At 42.9% G+C, this 18,944-nt stretch overlaps 2 protein-coding genes and 1 long non-coding RNA gene across 3 annotated transcripts; 1 reads left to right on the forward strand and 2 right to left on the reverse strand.

The window, feature by feature from the left end:
• Nucleotides 1-265: 265 nt before the first annotated feature.
• Nucleotides 266-10,284, reverse strand: LOC4349468 (3-hydroxyisobutyryl-CoA hydrolase 1-like). Its single transcript, XM_066305013.1, has 14 exons — nucleotides 10,252-10,284; nucleotides 9,243-9,323; nucleotides 9,048-9,116; nucleotides 8,548-8,611; nucleotides 8,285-8,364; nucleotides 8,102-8,185; nucleotides 7,847-7,930; nucleotides 7,355-7,427; nucleotides 3,455-3,593; nucleotides 2,557-2,617; nucleotides 2,383-2,481; nucleotides 770-871; nucleotides 650-691; nucleotides 266-544 (listed from the first exon to the last, which is right to left on the reverse strand). Exons 1-14 carry the CDS (start codon nucleotides 10,282-10,284, stop codon nucleotides 407-409), a joined length of 1,149 nt encoding a protein of 382 aa, XP_066161110.1. The 3' UTR covers nucleotides 266-406.
• Nucleotides 4,151-8,935, forward strand: LOC136353786 (uncharacterized). The gene is made up of 4 exons (XR_010737217.1): nucleotides 4,151-4,869; nucleotides 5,416-5,472; nucleotides 7,351-7,407; nucleotides 8,560-8,935. It is a non-coding gene; the product is annotated as an uncharacterized lncRNA (long non-coding RNA).
• A 1,519-nt stretch (nucleotides 10,285-11,803) lies between the features above and the next one.
• Nucleotides 11,804-15,479, reverse strand: LOC4349469 (AT-hook motif nuclear-localized protein 10). The gene is made up of 5 exons (XM_015759572.3): nucleotides 14,857-15,479; nucleotides 14,700-14,752; nucleotides 13,323-13,454; nucleotides 12,623-12,784; nucleotides 11,804-12,521 (listed from the first exon to the last, which is right to left on the reverse strand). The coding sequence occupies exons 1-5, from the start codon at nucleotides 15,398-15,400 to the stop codon at nucleotides 12,195-12,197; spliced, it is 1,218 nt and encodes a 405-aa protein (XP_015615058.1). The 5' UTR covers nucleotides 15,401-15,479; the 3' UTR covers nucleotides 11,804-12,194.
• Between the last annotated feature and the right edge of the window lie 3,465 nt (nucleotides 15,480-18,944).

Below are 18,944 nucleotides of genomic sequence, written 5' to 3' on the forward strand. Positions count from 1 at the left end.
ATAAAAAACAACACGGTGCAAACTTATGAAATTGTGAATTTCTTTTATACAATATATAAAAGATTACCTGGAATCTACAAGCAGAAGGTAGCTTCAAAGCCCAATAGGATGGCCTGATAGCAGTATCATATGGGCCGCCGTTTGAATGCAGCTGGGCTTTAGCTTGAAGCGTACCTTCACACCTTGAAAAAAGCACAATAGCGATACCAATATAAGCATCGCATGAGACTATGAGAGGGACTTCTCTAATTTGCTAATAAAATTGTTAACCTATAATATGTTTCAGCTTTATTATAAATAAACTTCATCGCTTGTCTCCATGTATCCCTCAAACTGGGGACGATCTGTCTGTTATTCAGAAGCACCAACAAAGGCTTCAGTTTTTCACAAGAGGCTTTTCATTGAATCAAAGCTTGGGAACAAGCCTCCTTCCATGGGAACGTCTAGGAGGTAGGTCCAAATCTTCCCACTCTGGATCATCGACTTTGGAAAAATATTTTTCCACCACCTCGTCGTGCACCTCTTCCAACCTTGGAGGCATCCACTGCAATTAGCAAAGATGTCAGGATTAGATTTAATGCTATGCCCATGCCAGATTAGACAACATGTGGAGAACGAATTTTCTGACAAACAAGATTAACAAGCTGACCTTTGGGTTTCGATCTTTATCCAACAATATAGCCCTGCATCCCTGCAACAGGAATTGAATAGTTCAAAGTATGTTCATCTTGAGTGAACATGTCATTGGGAGATGTAGATAGATATTTACCTCAAAGAAGTCTCTACTGAAGTCACCACGCATCACATGGCAAACCATCCTATATTCTCGACGTAAGCATTCACCAACAGTTTGTGTTCGCCCTTCTCTTATCTGAACCCACAGTAAATACAGAAAGCTAAGAACATAAATGGGCACAGATGGCTAGCGTCTCACAAACTACGTATACTGCAGTAAAACAAAGACCTTTCCTACTGAATGTTAGGGGCAAAACAAACTTTTCCTAGAGACTAAGCTCCACTTTAGTAGGTAGTGATAGCTGGAGGTTTGACACCTCGAAGCTCATGGTGAGATTGGAACTCCCATTTGACATAGTGGTAACTCTAATCTCTTGGATGATGTGGAAAGAACAGAACGCTCGGGTGTTTGACGGTGTCAGCAAATCAGCCTCTGAGGTAAGTCGGCTGCATCATAGAAGAATGGACTTAGCGTGATGCAGGTTTGGGAGGAATGTTGATCACTGAAGCGTGTGATGTGCCTTGGCGCTGATAGAGGGCTGCCCTGTTGTGCCAGCAACCAGTTCTGTGTCTCTCCCTGACTCAGGGCCTGCCCTGAGCTTTTAAATTGTGTTCCTGTGTTAGGGTGATCCCTAAACAACCATGTTTGTTGTAAACAGTACTTGTGTTCCTGTGTTAGGGTAATCCCTAAACAGCCATGTTTGTTGTAAATAGTACGTTACTCCTCTTGATCTTAATAAAATTGGTTGGGGCTTCCTTCGCCGTCGGCCTGGCGAAAAAGATCGGAACTCCCAAAGGATAGGTCACAAGATTTTAAAAGGCTAGAAATTAACCATAACACTAATTTATGTCAAAATTGTAGTGGTTATACAAAGTGAACCATCTAACTGCTTTGTTCTGCTAGTTGTACATACAACTAAACAAACAGTTTCTGCTGGACGACTCGTAGGGATGTGAGAAGGGCACTGACTCTGTCCCAAACAGTGTACTACTATGGGCCCTACTAAGCAATATTTACATACACAAGCTCGATCAGGAGATAGGGAGGATCCGGCAGAAGCACGAAATTCCTCTTGTAGTGAAAATCAGATCGGTTCTATTAAGAATAGGTTGTAAGCAAGGGTGGGGAGGCTGCAAGCTCCATGTCGAGCAGAAAGAAGCAAGCAGGGGGTGTTGCCATAGCACGCCAGAGATCAAGCGTAGGCAACCAAACTAAATAAGGCTTAAAAAAAGTAGTTGGCGTTTTTAAGTGGCTGCCTTTTCTAGTACACGTACTCTTCTGTGGAGTGAACAATCCTTGTTTTCCCTCCGACGACTAGTTCCAAAGACATTTCCAAAGCTTTTAGAACTGGTATGCCCATACTTGCAATTTGACTATGCAAAAGCTCTAAGCCTAGAAGGTTTGTTTTTTTTAGCTATAGGGCAGATCTGTTGTGCCAACACAAAGGAGTAGGGTTCAGTTCATAAAGCCATATGAAGTATGCACTTGAGAAAGATAAATACTGGTCATATGAAACCATATAAAGGATTGATGGGTCTAAATAAATAGTAATGCCTTACACTACAATAATTTGCATAAGAAGGCACCAAGATAGAATGACTCGAGTAACATAAAGACATATGCTTTGGAAATGTTTGAGAGGATACCGATCTCAGGGATATTTTCAGACTAGTAGGAGAAGCCTTCCTCAGGGACTGGATTGCAGAAGCAACCCATTCATCAGCAACATTTGGAGCCTCTTGTTCCTAACATGATACACATCAAATTTAGCACAACAGAACTGGTGAGTCTATAGAAAGCAAAGACTTAGCATAACTCACAAGAGAGGCTATGATTTCTTCTACTGTTCTTTTGGAAAAGCATTTGTTGATGATTTCCAGCCTGGAATCAAAATGATGGAAGTAGCAGACATGGATTAGGCAATAAAAGTTGATCTGAGAATGAAATGAGAAAACAAAACCTTGCAATAAAATAGGAACAAATGGAATCTCCTTGACAAACTAAAATAAGTCCTTCCAAGTTACAATGCATAAAGATAAGCCTTCTTGGCCTTCAAACCAGATTAAGAAAAGCAATACATAAAATGAGTTCAAATGATCTAAAGGTAACGAGATTGTGGCATAGGGAAGCCACTGACCATAAAGATGAGGAGAATATAGAAAACACACAAGTAACAGGTTAGGGCATAGGGAACGGCTTATTTAAAGCCAGGCCAGACAACCGTTACCAAGCTTTTTTATAAGTTGAAGCCCATCCATCTATTGAAAGGAGACACAAGATGTGGGAAGTGCATGCTGTTGCTTCCCTACATTTCCCCATTCCAATTCCTTACATTTCTCCACCTGCCCTCCATTACAAGCTAATATTATTTCAAAAGGACTAGTCTATCTATCTAGGGCTTGTGGTAGAGAGGACCCAAAAGAAAGTTGTTTGGAGAAGATAAATAGGTCAAACACGCCCCAAATTGAGGAGAGTTTCCTGCATGAACTTTATATGGATGTTATAACTATGGAACTTTATGCAGCTATTAGTAACTTAAAAATTGTAGATTAATCAATCTAAGTTTAACATGCCAAAAGAATTTATACGACAGGATAACTTGGTGTGAACCAGAATATCCCACCTGTCAAGGATACCTCATTTTTACAGGGTACACAAAGGAAGCAGAATAAGCTCGACATGCATGAATAGATAATGTCTGGACAATTGCACGCTTACCTATTCAGAGCACTTTTTTCTTTCAGAGATGGTTGTTGCGAATATTGATCGATAATTCCACATATAGCAAAGGGATCAGATGTATCAACCTTTTTAAGTGATTCTTCTAACAAAGCCAGCCTCTGCAAGAGTGAGCATACTAGGAATTAGAAAACCAGCAATACTCTGGTTACCTATAATCATACTTGGAACAAGCCAAGTGTAACACCCTGAAAATTTGACCAACAAAAATCAAAACTCCAAAAATATGGGTCTTCAAAAACTTTTTGAATAAATTGCATCATGCCGATTTTGTTCGATGATTTTATTGGATTTTGATTTCGGAGTTCATAGATCGCGAATAAAGAAGAATTAATTAGGAATAAACCCTAAAACTAGATGGGTTAAAGAAATAATTAAATTATAATCTAAAAATAAAGATTATGTGAAGATAGAAATAAATAAAATATTATCTCGGCCATATTCGTATCAATTAGATTTAAACGCGATGGAATAAGGATTAACTCTAATTAAAATCAAGTAAATGATATAAAAATAAAATATGAGTAAAATTAATCTAGAGTGGATCCATTGGGTGGAATAATACAAATATGGAGTAAACTTCATTTATGCAAAATTTAGGATTCATAGAATCAAATTTATATAAGAAATAAGCTAAAATGGGGATAAAATAGGAAAAGTCACTATTCATCTGCCGCCAGGGGTTCAATTACAGTCCCTAGCCCTAACCCATCTCTGTTGCGCGCGCCCGGCCGCCCCGAGCCCCGCGCCGCCGTCGCCGTCGCTTCCGTCGCTGCCGCGCGCCGTCACCGCCGCTGCCGCGCCGTCACCGTCGCCATCCCGTCGCCGCGCCACCGTCCCATCGCCTCGCGCCCCGCGCCGCTGCCGCCCGTCGCGTCGCCTCGCGCCCCATGCCACCGCGCACCGTCGCCGTCGCGTCCCGTCGTCGCTCCGAGCCGCGCGCCGCCGCCGCTGCGCCGTCGCCGTCGCCATCCCGCTGCCGCGCCGCGCGTGCCGCCGTCGCCTCGAGCCCCGCCCCGCCGTCGCGTCGCCCGTCCCGTCGCTGCGCGCCCGTCTCCTTGCCGCCTCGAGCCCCGCCCTGCCGTCGCGTCGCCCGTCTCGTCGCCGCGCGCCCATCTCCTCGCCGCCTCGCGCCCCGCGCCGCCGTCGCATCACCCCCCTCCTTCTCTCTCTCTCTTTCCCCTCTTCCCTATAAATACCTTCACCCCTCTCCATTATTCCCCACTCCATTTCCCTCTTCCTCCCCTTTTTCCTCTCCACCGCAGCGTCGTCCTCGTGCCGCCGCGCCGCCGCCTTCGTGCCGCCGCGCCGCTGCCCTCGGTGCCGCCGCGCCGCACCGTGTGCCGCGCCAGGCGTCGCCTCGCCTTGCGCCGCCGTCGCCGCCACCGCCGTCGGTAAGCCGCCGCCCCTTCCCTCGTTCCGCCGCCGTCGCCGCCCGGGGAGAAAGAAGCCGGGAGGGAGAGAGAGAAAAGAAGAGAGGAAAAAGAAAGAAAAAAAAGAGAAAAAAGAAAAAGAAGAAAGGGAGGGAAAAGAGAAAGAAAGAAGGGAGGAAAAGAAAAGGAAAAATAAATAGAAAATTAGAGAGAGAATAAGGAGGTTTAGAAAATTTAAAATAATTAGAGTTTAATTATAGATTAATTATAGTCGTAGAATTGCAAAATTTAATATAATTATAGATTATTTTTGGTAATCTCTATAAGTAATCAATTCGCGGTAGGAGTTTAGATTTATTAAGAGCTAAATAATTATGTTGAATTCTTAGGAATGTACTTCTAAATCACAAAATGACTTAGGTTAAAAGATCCAACAATTCGAATAAAGTGGTTTCGCAAACTTTGTAGTCAATATAAAAAGATCGATTCACATTCGACCTTTTGAGTTATTTAGATTTTAATTGAATTCTAATTGAATTCAAATCATTTCCTCGCACGTAATTTTAGAACCCGAGGGAGTTGCGGATCCGAACGAGGGTCAAGACCCGCAGGACTACGAGCAAGGCAAGTCATCACTATTCCTTGAACATATTGATCCCAATTGCGAAATTGTTTTGTTTACAAATAAAATTGCATGCAATGATAAACATCCTACTTGTTATTATGCCATGCCTTGATTATTGTTTACCCTTAAAATCCTTGTAACCATGATTACGTATGAGTCCCTAGTCAAGTATGACAATTGCTTAAAAATGCTATTCTAGAATCATGCATACTCATATTTATCAAATGCTATATGCTTGGGCAGGTAATTGAGATGCGGCATGTGGAGACATGAGCGCCACATTGCCATGATGTTGATGACATGATTTGTGAAAGGAGAAACAAAATTAAACAATTGTTTTCGACTGGGGCGGACGGAGGATTTGGGTGGTATCTGGAAAAGGCTAGTACCGTCCCCGGTCAATTAAGGACTGAGCCATGAAGTTAAGCATGAAACGACCCCCGTACAACCGTACTTCTCGTATGGGTATAGACCTAGCGGATTAGATAGCCGAGCGGAGGCAATATCCCTGCATAGATGGTTCACCCCTGAGTGAGGCAGGTGCGCTACGGTGGGACAGGCGTTGAGGTAGGGCCGAGAGGCGTGCCCTACATCGGTGTCGCCATTGGTAGGACTGCCATGAGTGTATGAGAGAGAGAATTTAACTTGAACCATAATTTAATATGTGTGTGAGACTTCTCTTTCCCGGGAGCGCCAGAACTCCTCTCACTGCTAGAAACATGGACGCCTAGAGTGCATGAGGATTTAAGTTCATGGAGCGGGTACTGCCAATGCGGGGTTATCGAAAACCTTTGTCGTGACGCGTCTTATGTGTTGGGACGAGGCTCATGTGTTGGGCAGTCACGGAGTGCGGGTAAAGTGTACATCCACTGCAGTGTGAGTAAACCAAATCTATTCGAATAGCCGTGCTCGCGGTTATTGAGCACCGGGACGTGTATTACACTTGGCTAGACTCAAAATTCTTGACTTGTGTGGGATGGGATATTGCATGATGATTTTTATGCTGTTGGAGCCACTTCCTGAGAGGCTGGAAGGTGGACGTCCTCAGAAAACCATGACGACTCAATGGCGGGAAGCTATCCTTGGGATCACAATGGATGGTAGACAGAACCGTCGTTGTTTAACTGTGAACACTGGTACTAAAATTTGATCAGTCAATGCTGGGTCTTAGGCTTGTGAAAAGAATTACAAAACTGGCTTTGCGCAAAGAACCATGGCCATCCTTTGAATACCCCTATCATGTGCATTGTTGCTGTGATGGCTTGCTGAGTACGGTTGGTACTCACTCTTGCAATATATAAACTTAATCAGAGGCCGGAGACGAAGCTTCGGAGGATCCCTACGCGTACTACCAGGAGGGTGATGAAGACGATGGCGCCCAATAGGTCTTAGTTACGGTCGTTGCCTGTGGCAATGGCGTGCCGCTGCCTAAACTCCGCTGCCTTATCTACTCTGCTTTTGGAATGTATTCCGGACCGCTCGGTCTGATGATCTAAGACTATGCCTGCGGGCTTATGATGTAATAATCCGCACTAGACTTTCGTGTATGTGCATTTGGTATTTCAGCTATGAACTCGTGTGTACCAGACTACTTGATCCAGGGAAATGGTACTGTTCACACGATTGATTCCTGTTATAAAAACGGGGGTCCACAGAGCTGGTATCAGAGCCATACGACTGTAGGAAAAGACAAAAAAGGCGCCCCACCCCTTTTCTAGTTGGCCAAGGGAGAAATTCCTATTTAGTAATACTTTCAAAAATAAAAAAAAACGTTATGTTTACAAAACTCTATACAATTTTCATCTTACTCTTAACTATTTTCTTCACAAAACAAGTTTTACTCTTAGCTGACTTTGGGTTTTTTTTTTCATCTGAAGGTACAAAATGAGGCCAGGCCACAAGAAAGCATTTCAGGAGCATCCAACCTTACACCAGTAAGACCAACATACTCTCCTGAGAAAGACATAACAACAAATCAGTGAAAACGATCTCCAAAGATAGTCTCCCATCAACCTATAACTTATATGGTGTAAAATTATAACTAATTTACAATTATATCAAAATTCAACAGATGAATCCTAGTGGACAGGCAATAAAAAATCTGGCCACATACATTTCTTTCTTTTTACCAGGTCATGATGGAGGTTTGGTCAAAATTTATTAAGATGATGGGAGAAACAGAGTGGCCACATATATTTCCACACCCACACATTTTAAAGTCATGTAATAATATGATAAGCACTCAAGGATGCATAGCACATGGGGCTTTCAGTATTAATAATCAGTTTTAGACATTGCAAAGAGAATTCATATGATCATGTGTGAAAGTTCAGTTGAATAAAGGAGATATGAGATAGGAAAATAGTTCACCACATAGAACCCAGGAAGTCGAGATAGAAAATATGAGGCCCCAATATCTGGAAAGAGACCCAATGCTGTTTCTGGCATAGCAAAAACCTGCATAGATAGTAGTAAAAATACAGAGTCAAACTCTAGGCATATGCTGGTAAGCTGTTTATCCCATGAAAAGAATCAAGCAAGCTTTTTTCTGCACCCCTGCTACATCCTTTTTGAAAATATTTAAGTAAAAATGGAAGCTTCATATAGAGTTTGTTCCGTAATATATACCGTGCTCTCTGTGACAACTCGGAACCTTCCATGTATAGAAACACCGGCACCTCCACCCATGACAATTCCAGTGAGAAGTGAAACCTAGATAAGAGTGTTGTAGCATTCAGTGGTAAGCATTGAGCAATAATGACAATAACAATTATGTGGACAAGCAGTTTCAAAGCAATAGCGATAGCTCACCTGAGGTTTGTTATATGTTGCAATGATATAGTTCAACAGAAATTCATTTCGGAAAAAATGAGCACTATATTTCCAGCTATCTGATATAAGAAATGCATAGTAGAACTAATCAAATGTCAAGAACAAAATTCTCTATATATTGCATGTTAACAGTGAATTAGCATATAGCAAATGGAAAGGCAATGGAAGTTAAAGAAAAACAGCATGGAAGCTCAAGATATTTGACATCAGGGTCTCATGGATGCATGATATGTTTTATTTACCATTATTTATAGACCGGACAACTGCAGCAACATCTCCACCAGCACAAAATGCTCTTCCTTTCCCCTGACAAAGGAAAAAACAAGTGATGACAAGAATGGTAGGGAGTTATAGAAATCAAGCTGAGCACAAACAGCAGCAGTAAAGGTAACAGCAGGAGGTAGTAAAGTTGGAATTATCCCAATAAGTCAAGACTCATATATCAGCAACAGAAAATCAATTACATTTACAAATGGCAAAAGGACAGTTAGCATGCAACAAAAAGCATGGACAGCATTGGTGTTTTACGTTACTACAACTTGGTTGTACATGATTCAAACTTCAATAAGCGGATGAAACTTTGAATGCTCGATTTTGGAAATTTAATCGGGTAATTCATGTTTGATGTTAGCTAGTACCTCGTTATTCTTTTTTTTAATCAAAGATAAACCTCAAAATACATTGTTTAAATATGGACCACATCAGATATTTCATTATTGTAGGACTCAAACACGATCATTACCTTCACAATCAATAGTTTAACTCCTTCATCTTCCTCATAAGCAGTGAAGCACCTCAAAAATCCTGTTATCTAGAAAATGAAAGCAAAAATAAATTTCTCGTATCAGTGTTCCTGCACCCTATATGTAGCCACGAATACCATATATGCTCCATTACTTATTGACTCATTGTCACTTTTTTTCTTTAGAAGTCATACCATTGCAGAGGAGAGGGCATTCAACTGCTTTGGCCTATTCATAAGCAATGTCCGTGTTACACCATTTGCCTCTACCAAAACCTGGCAAACAGAGAAATAGCAGAAGGTATTCTCAGTAGCAGGTAGAACCAATCATAAAAAGTATGACATTGTACAGAGAAGACTTGTAGTAGACAGCACACGAAGAAGATACAGATCATAACAACAGTTCCCGATATGATAAAATTGTTACATCGAATACCAGAGTGTAGCCATTTGGCCGTTTGGCAACGAACATGAAATAGGAAATTTAAATGCCTAATTACACGCACAACAGACAAAACCGAACCAAATTAGAATGGAGTTTAAACTCTCCATGCTGCTTATATATTCCTTAAAATAGTTGTGTTGTTGAGGCCAGTTGAGACGAACAGAGGATACGGAAACAATCCTGGTCGTCAAACACAAGACAGTGCTATTATTTTTTATCTGTAGAAATTCTACGGCAGAATGGTTTGAAGTTGAACCCCGAGATAAAACTGACCTACCCAGATGTAACAAGTAATTAGCATAATCTGTTTGCAGTAAACTAGTCGAATTTCTGAATTGCCTGTGAACTACGACAAGAGTATAGAAATTAGCAATGAATGAAATATGACCATGTATGCGCCTATAATCGCCACGGTGATTAAGGACTAATAAAACATTCATGGTGGTGATTAAGAAAAAGCCACCCATGGGCGATTGTCTATTACAGTTGTACACAGTCGCATCAGCAATCAAATTAGAGGGGAGAAGCAAACCTAGCGGAATCGATCAAATTGCTGCTACAGACGCAATCGAGCATGTTAAAACAACCTAACTGGATCAATCAATCTGAGTATGAGCGAATCGAATGAGGGAAAGCAGCAGCTAATTCGCGGGATGGTTGATTGGGCTTGGATCCGTGAGCCCAACGAGGCGGAGCGCAAAAGAAGCAGGAATCGAACGCGGGAGTGAACGGCGAAGGAGGAGGAAGCAGCGGACGAACCTGGTCGGAGTCGGTGGGAGGCGGCGTGGCCATCTCGGAGCGAATGCAATCAGCGATGACGAGGAGGAAGTCAAGTGCGTTTGGAGTTTGGACTGGATATATACTCGTGGGGTTCAGGTTAGTTACCATACATCGGTCATATTGGGTCAAAATAATTTTCTTTTCACGATTTTGAACCCTAATCGTCCTGATCAATTGTTTACATCTAGATAAGTGAAATTAATTTGGAGGCAACATGATGCAAAGTAATCCATCCGTCCCCTAATATAAGAGATTTTGATATTTTGTTTGCACTGTTTGACCACTCGAAAAAAATTAAAATCATTATTTATTTGTGACTTACTTTATTATCCAAAGTATTTTAAGCATAATTTTTCGTTTTTTATATTTGCATAAATTCTTCGAATAAGACGAGTGGTCAAACGTTATATGAAAATAGTGAATATCCCTTATATTAGAGGATAGAGGTAGTACAATTTACTCAGAATATTTCATATAACATTTGAGAGGTAATTTTTTTTTCATATAACATTGAAGAGGTAACCTCACCCAACTAAATAAAGAGGTATCTGCACCCAATCCATACATCCAACCAAACAAAATTTCTTTCAAACCATATCTTTTATGCAAGCAACCAAACAACATCCCATACTAGTCATGCTAAACCAATACAACCAACCAAATAACTTTGTGTGTATCTTCTCATCCGGGCCAAACTCAGCCTGGATAAAAGAGATGGGCCAAGATAAGAAGATAAAGCTTAAGTTACTCATCGGTTGCTCGTATTCATAACAAGCTAAACGATTTATTTTTTTAAAAAAATCAATGCATAGATAAAACATTCATATATGTGTTCTTAGCGATTTTAAAATTAATTTTAAAAATAAACTATATTGGAAATATCTTCAAATTAACTTTAAAATTAAATTTAAAAATTCAAATTTTGGCTCTGGCTTTGGCTTCGACTTATTAGGGCAACCAAGGGGCTCTAATATTCTCACAGCACCAGAAAAAAAAAACTTCTGAATTTAAATCTGTATGTAGATTCAAAGCCATCACATAAAAAAATCAATTTGACAGTTTGAAATTGTCCATAGATATTTTCTTTGGACGAAGGGAGTAGGTCTGATGTTTGTGACCGAGAGGTTTCAGTTCGAGACAAACCATCGATCGGATTCTTATAGTGACCCATTTTGAAATAATTATAGTTATCTATCTACATATGATTATGATTATAGATATATATCAAATATTTTTATAAATAAATTTAACAAATATCGACCAGTATAGAAAAAGGGATATAAATAATTTAGAAGAAGAAAAATAATTCAATAAAACTACGTTTAGAGACGCCGAACAAATATTGCACGGTAATATTCCGACGAAGCAGCTGAAAACATATTATGCTTGAGTTGAAGTTGAGGCATACTCCCTGGCGTGGATCCCTTATCGCCGTGACAAAAACAGCCCATGAATTTCACCGTAAACAGTGTTACCAGCACAGCAACACAAACATTCATCTCCCAAACACAGCGGATCAGAACAAGAAAAAGAAACAACCTAGTAAAAGTTCTCGAATTGAAATCAAAGCATTCAGGTAAATTCATACAAGTCTGTATGTAGACTACTACTAGCCTACTAAGGAGGTGAAGATCTCAGCAAGACAGACAAGCAGAAGGCATATCCACCGGTAGTACAACACATAATAAACTCTTGCGTTAGAGGCGGCTTAATTATGACAGCTACAGCGTTACAACAGCGCCTAAATTAATCTTACTCCAAGGAAAAACAACAGCAACAACACATCTCTCTGAGATCATTCATCACCATGGTCCTAAATCTCTTAGCTAGCAGAGGGGGGTACGAACACGATCCACCATCCATCATCAGCTCCTTCTTCAGCCCAACCAAACAAATGGGGCGCCTCGAGGCCGAGCAGAGTGTTAGTTCGACATCATCTTCATGTCAGAGTCGTGCCTGTTCTGATGATGAGCTGAGAGCGACCAGCCACCGGATGCGTAAGCAGGGGGCATGTGCTGGTGCTGCTGGTGTTGCTGCTGCTGCCCGGAGTGGTTGTACGGCATCCCGCTGTGGTTGATCGGGCTGCCCGAGTCATCGGACGATCCACTGGATGTGCCCTCCGATGGCGGGCTCGCCACCGGAGCTGGCACGTAGGTTGCCATCTGTGGAGGCGCTGACATCGGTTCGACCTTCCTTGTCTCGACTGGCTTCGATTTCTTACCTTCCGCGATGAAGCTAGCCACGACAACCTGGTAGCCATATGACATGATGGCAGAAATGCCCGGTAAGCATTAAGAAGTTGGAACAGATGCGTTAGTTGTGACACTCGTTATACAGAACGAAATCGAACCTGGACAGGGGTTGCGGCCATCAGCATTCCAGCTACACATCCACCAAGAACTCGGCCATCAGATCCTGCAAGTGCGACACTCAGGCCACCAGTCCTGCTGCGAGTGTCGCCATCCTCTGCAAGCAGGAAAGAACCTGATAGAGAGATGATCTCAAATCGGCCCTGCACAAAATAATACGCATTCATCAGAACATGATACAGTAGTTACTTTTGCTAATAGGAAATAACTAAAGCATGCACAATTCACAGAGCTAATTCCTCCAGGTACATGAATAATTGTGTACTGTCAAAGTAGTAGCATTATTGATTTTCTTTTTCACATTCATTGGTTTAATCACGACAAAAGAACTTGAAGTTAGATGAATCCATAGTGCTACACTAGTGGCTATTATCAACAGATTTCCTGAAACTTCCAACAGAACAAGACTGGGTGTTCTAGTTAACAAAAAGGCACAATTAGTTTCCTCCAGAACCTGGTCTTTCTCTACTATAGCCATACCACTGTTAGAAACAAAAAAAACAAAACAAAACAAAACTGATGTATTCTACAGTCTATACATCATTGAGAAGCCCCCTTTTATTTCTAAGATACAGGTGCAACAATAACCCCCACAGAACCACACCCACTTGTGATCACATAAATGAGAAGTATTAAGCCCAATTCTTAAAGTGCACCAAAGATAAGTCACAAGACAAATACCTCATAAGTCACAAGTCCACCAGATGTAGCTGGCTGCCGAAGTGTTACATTGCTTATTGCACCATTCGCTGAGAGAATGCAAACTGTGCGAGGGCCTTGCTGTGAGAAGGCCATAATTTTTGAAGCAACATCCTGTCAGCGAAGACAGTAGACAGTTAATGATGGAAATCAAGTTTTTACTATAACCAACATTGCCAAGTGGGTTAATCACTAGATTAAACATGAAGAAAGAGTCTAGTTGCAACACAAAGGTACTATAATCACAACTCACATTGCATTCAAAAGAGACACCTAGTAAGCACTAAGGAAAGTATATAACTGCACCAAAACCCCCAAAAAAAAGAAGATGCAGAATTGAAGATATCAGAAGAAAAAAACCCAAGTTGTGATATAATTGAAGTATCTGTATCTAAGAATCCTGAATAGCTTGAAATTGCAATTGAATTGTTATGCCTGACAGCTCATACAAATTCAGATACTTTCAGGAAAAGCAAATCCATTTAAATTTGTATGAACAATCAGCCCATTGCATCCACTTCTATCTAATTTAGGAGAGTTACACGGGGAAAAAAACAGGTCTTTTCATACTTGGCTAAAGTAATTCCTTCAGCAAATTCATCTGGATACAAATATAAAAATTTTACTTTATGACAAGTTCAAAAAGGTTGCTAAACATATTAAGAAAATCGTATGATCAAGTGTGCTTTAATTCAGTCAGTTGCAGGTATAACAGAAAATTCAGCAGTGCAAGATAACACAACTGAAGATGACATTTTTTTCAGATGCGCAGTAAACATGGAACTCTAAGCACACCACAACAGGAGACTCCTGCAGGCGAGTGCTCCTAGTTCCTATCAGTAGAGGCAATTGTATCCGACTATGAACAAGACAGTGCAGGTGTGGAGTTGTGGACAGTCACAGTCCACAGGTGTGGCTACTACTACTACTTGCTGTTGGACAGCGTACTACTACACAGCCAGCCAGAGAAGGCTTGTTGTACTTGATGATAGGAGTACTACTACACGTAGTCCACGACAACGTAGGTGCATCGCCCACTATCTGTGCCGCTGACCGTGGGGCCGGGGCCGGTCAACTGACAGCCATGCTGGGAATCTGACGGACACCGCAGCTCGTCCTCGTCTCGCAACCTTGGTTGGTTCCTTTCCAACCTAACCAGTGATGGTCATGGTCATGGCTGGAGTGGAGTGGAGTGGAGTTAGTACGTGCACCAAATCCACTCCGCAGGAAAAGCAGACATAGATCCATCACCACTTGCTGTACAGCAGCAGCAGACTCTGCAATGGCTGGCTGCACGGATGGATCGAGGAGGAAGGAAGGAAGAAAAGATAATCGTTTTGTTTTGAGATCTGGGTTTACCTCGCCGGCCTTGACGGTGAGGATGTGAGGAGTGAAGGCGATGCCCCATGAGCCTGCAAGATTTGAAGGCAAAAGCGTCAGTTTGGGATTAGATTCAGCCGGAATCCACGGGGGAAGAAAAGGCGCTTTTGTTTTTCTCCGAGGAAAATGGTACTACCTAGGGCTTCGAACTGCTTCTTCTTGCCGGAGCCGGGTGGCCGGCCGCGGCGCTTGGCGTTCGGATCCGACGCCGGGCTGCTGATGGAGAAGCCGTGCGGCTGGTGCCCTGGCGGCGGAGGCGGCGGCGCGGCGCCGCCGGAGGCGGAGGAGATGGGGGCGAGCGCGAGCGCCATGCTCCCGTCGGGCGCGTACTTGCGCGGGCGGCCGCGCTTCTTGCGCATCAGCTCGCCCATGCCCATCACATTGCCGCCCTGCGGCGGCGGCGCGGCGCCGCCCGCGGGCGCCGCCGCGTACAGCATGGGCCCCGGGTGGTGGTGGTGCTGCTGCTCCCCCCCGGGCGCCTTCCCTGCCATCTGGTCGAACGACAGCCGCATGGGCGCCGCCGCGGGGTTGGCGGCCGGCGGCGGCGCCTGCTGCGCGAACGGCAGCGGCGGCGGCGGCGGCTGGGACGGCGGCGGCGCGGGCGCTGCCGCAGGTGGCGGCGCGGCGGCGGCGGGCGCGGGCGGGACGGTGACGAGCGGCGAGACGTCCTTGGCCTCCATTTGGTCAGATCTAGCGCTCGCTCGCTGCTGTAGCAGGAGCAGGTTTGCTTGCTGCTGAGCTCAGCCGAGGAGGAAGCGCAAGAAAACAAAGAAAGAGTCGCTTTGACTACTCTCCTTTCTTTCTTCTCCACTCTGCAAGAGCAAAGACCACTTGCAAGATTAACTGCGAATTAAGCAAGAAAAAACGCTCCCTAATTAAACTACTCCCCCTGATGGATAGCCATGCTGACTTTTTTTTAAACAGAAATGTGATGTGTGAGAGAGAGATTATTATTATTAGGTGGGAGTTAGGAGTAGGATGTAGTAGAGCAGTAGTGTTACTACCTACCTATAGCTAAGCTCAAGGGAGGGAGAAGGATGATGAGTGACTAGTAGTATTATTATTACTACTACTCCTTGCTATTAGCAGCAGATCAGCCATGCCACCATCACCATGCTCCTTCCCTTCACACCAAACACCACTCACCTAGAATCTCTCTCTTGCTTGCTTGCTTGCTAGCTTCACATGCAATGAGAGAGCAATACTAGTACTGCAACTCCTATCCTTTGCAAGCAAAATGCAGGAGGGCAAAGGTGGAGGAGGAGGAGGAAGAAGCAAAGCAAGGCAGAGAGGAGAAGAAAATAGCAGGGAAATTACTGGAAAGGAAAGGAATTATTAAAGGTAAAGCAACTGCTACGAATAGTAGCTGTAGTAGTAGTAATGAAGAAGGGGGTGGAGAAAGGAAATTTGTTATGCGTACACACCAGCATTCACTCTCTCTCTCACACACATACACGGCTACTGCAGCAATAAATAAAAAGGGGAGGAGAGGAGGTGGGGGGGGGGGGGGGGAAAGCATTTTTGGCTCGGAGTTCGTGAAGATGCAAGTCATAAAAACCATCACTGGCTTTCCTTTCCCAACTTTTTACTCCATCCCACCACCGCTAACAATAGAAAATTCAAAAGAGCTTTCAGTTTCCTCCTGTTTAAGTATTTGCTATTTACTCATTTTAAAACCCAGCCGCCCCCATTCAATTCAAAATTCAAAAAAAAAAAATTCAATAACTGACCCATATAGTACTACTAGTAGTACAAGTATATAATGGTGGTACTACAGTAGTACCAGTAACAAGTACTCCTCCTACTAGTAAAAAATGCAGGAAATTGGGATAAAGTAAAGTGGTCGAGTATTGATGGCTTGGGACTAGTACTCCTACCACTGTGATTACAATAATTTAAAAAAGGGCTTGTCTTTTTGGGCGTGCTTGCAGGAGGAATCAATCAGCCAGTTCAAATTGATTTTCTTTTTGCTTCTTGTTTATCCTTTGCTCTGTCCGTCTCGGCTTTCTCACTCGCGCCATCTCGCCTCTTTTCCACGACGTCTACCCTTCCCAATTTTTTTAAATATAATAATCTCGCGGGAAAAAAGAAATTACAAAAGAGAGAGAAAAAAAAGTGGCGCCTGCTGCAGCCTGCCTACTTTGGACGGACACGTACCAGCGAGGCTATTCGGCAGGCGGCCAGTGTGGGGCCCACATGGCAGCGACGCAGCCGGGAGCGGGTGTGAACACGGAGGTGAGTCAGAGGTGGTGAGGCTGGTGGTGGGGCCCCGGGCCAGGATTCCAGGCCCATCACGTGACCATCTCATCCGTCCCGAGACCGATAAAATATACTACTGTGGGACCCACCGCCTGCGACCTCTTGCTGCGATTTCCGAGGGCTGCCACCTGTCCCTGCATGTGGGACCCGCTGCGAGGGTCAGCTGCTGGTGTTTGGTTGGTCCCTGTGCATGGGCGGTGGTGGGCCTGAGAAACACGGAGGCAGGGCCCGGGCCCGACCACATCCCGGGTGGGCCGAACTGTCCACCCGATCCAGCAGACAAATGTGCAAATTTATATTATGGATATATATATTATTATTTCAAAGATGAAGGTTTATAATGTTCAATTCATCTGCTTTTTAATTTGTTATAGAATCATACTACTAGATAACATGAGTAGTAAAAAAAAATATTTTTTTAAAAAAGAATATCTTTGAGAGTTTATGTTAGCTTTTTTTTTCCGTTGTAGTCTTTTTTTATTAATAACAAATATAAGTATAAAACTTTTATTTATAAATTACTTTCAGTTTTTTTCTTTGTTCATGAGTAATATAGTCGTAGCTTAAATGATCTCGGTCATGCAAGAGTATACTAGGGACCTTTCTGGCATAACTTTAGCTTCAACTCTATTTCTTCTGTAGTTAGAGCTTAACCAAACAGTTTCAACTCCAACTAAAATAGGAGTGAAACTGGGTGCAGCGCTCCAACAAAACGCTAAAGATATGGAAATGAGTTTATGATTCTCCACAGCTACACTCTATATCTAACTTCTAAGTTAAATTTAATAGTTATAGGTCTTTTAAACGGACCCTAGTACTCCAATAGAGGACGATGCATGGCCTACAAATGTACAACCAGATCAAGAGGGTTGGGGGTCCATATATATGTTGTCAGATAACCGATCCGTAACCACACAGTGCTAGTTGCACTGAGATTCATTCGAGTGATCAGATGATGCATGGCCATTGGTTGGCCCAACTCACATGTGTCGCCTCTTTCGCATTGACCGCCAACCAACACACACACACACAAAATAAAAAGTCAACGCGCATGCCATGCATGCATGTGTTGGTCGCCGGCTGAGGCCTGACGCAACCAACACAACGGAAAGTATGGCACACAACGACGATGACATCATAGTATTTCATAGGAGGACATCTCGCTCTCATATGCATGCAGCTGTCAAGTGTCGTCTCCTCACTCTTTTGACCTTTTTCGTACCCGGCCGGCCTCTTCTGTTGTTGAGGATTTCGAACGAACGAACGTGATTATGGCTGTATTTAGTTTTTGAAATTGGGGAAAATTGGTAGTTTAGAAAAAAAAGTTAAGAGTTTATGTGAGTAGAAAAGTTTTAGATGTGATGTGATGAAAAGTTGAGAGTTTGAGAAAATTTGGTGTGAACTAAACTGGGCTAGATATTCTGTTGAGAATTTCCCCCATGAGATTTGGGATCTTATGATGAACCGGTGATATTCTGGATTCTCTGATAGTAGATGAAAAGTCGTACACTCGTACTGTATTCACTTGCCTCGCCTTCTCCAGATTTATACTAAGGGTGTGTTTAGTAAGTTTGATTGAAATTGAAACAATGTAATAGAAAAGTTGAAAGTTTACGTGTGTAGAAAAGTTTGATGTGATAGAAAAATTAAAATTTTAAAGGAAAAAGTTGGGAAGTAAACCAGCTACCTATACTCCCCTTCTCGATGAGTTAATTAGCGATGAATGAATATGCTGCGTGAGCAGGCAGACAACTGGCTATAGGCAAGGTTACACTACAGTAGTAAATGCAATCCATCCATGGAGCAGCAACATAATCAATACGGTTCCAACTGCTGACTGACTGCTGGCTGGCTGCATATATGCATTCAGCGTAATGGCCGTGTTTAGTTCGTGTGTTAATTTTCTTTTTAAATATACATACATATATTTGAAGTATTAAATGTAGGCTAATAACAAAACAAATT

This window comes from Oryza sativa, chromosome 10 (assembly GCF_034140825.1).
Source record: "Oryza sativa Japonica Group chromosome 10, ASM3414082v1".
NCBI lineage: Eukaryota > Viridiplantae > Streptophyta > Magnoliopsida > Poales > Poaceae > Oryza > Oryza sativa.

What these genes read in the sequence shown, in the direction of transcription:
- LOC4349468 (XM_066305013.1), bottom strand. Translation starts at nt 10,284, where the DNA reads ATGGCCACGCCGCCTCCCACCGACTCCGACCAG. An exon ending in CAACATATAACAAACCTCAG is followed by an intron (nt 8,186 to 8,284) that starts GTGAGCTATCGC and finishes ACTCTTATCTAG; the next exon opens with GTTTCACTTCTCACTGGAAT. An exon ending in GAGTTGTCACAGAGAGCACG is followed by an intron (nt 7,931 to 8,101) that starts GTATATATTACG and finishes CTATCTATGCAG; the next exon opens with GTTTTTGCTATGCCAGAAAC.
- LOC4349469 (XM_015759572.3), bottom strand. Translation starts at nt 15,400, where the DNA reads ATGGAGGCCAAGGACGTCTCGCCGCTCGTCACCGTCCCGCCCGCGCCC. An exon ending in GTGGACTTGTGACTTATGAG is followed by an intron (nt 12,785 to 13,322) that starts GTATTTGTCTTG and finishes TATTTTGTGCAG; the next exon opens with GGCCGATTTGAGATCATCTC. An exon ending in TGGCCGCAACCCCTGTCCAG is followed by an intron (nt 12,522 to 12,622) that starts GTTCGATTTCGT and finishes TATGGCTACCAG; the next exon opens with GTTGTCGTGGCTAGCTTCAT.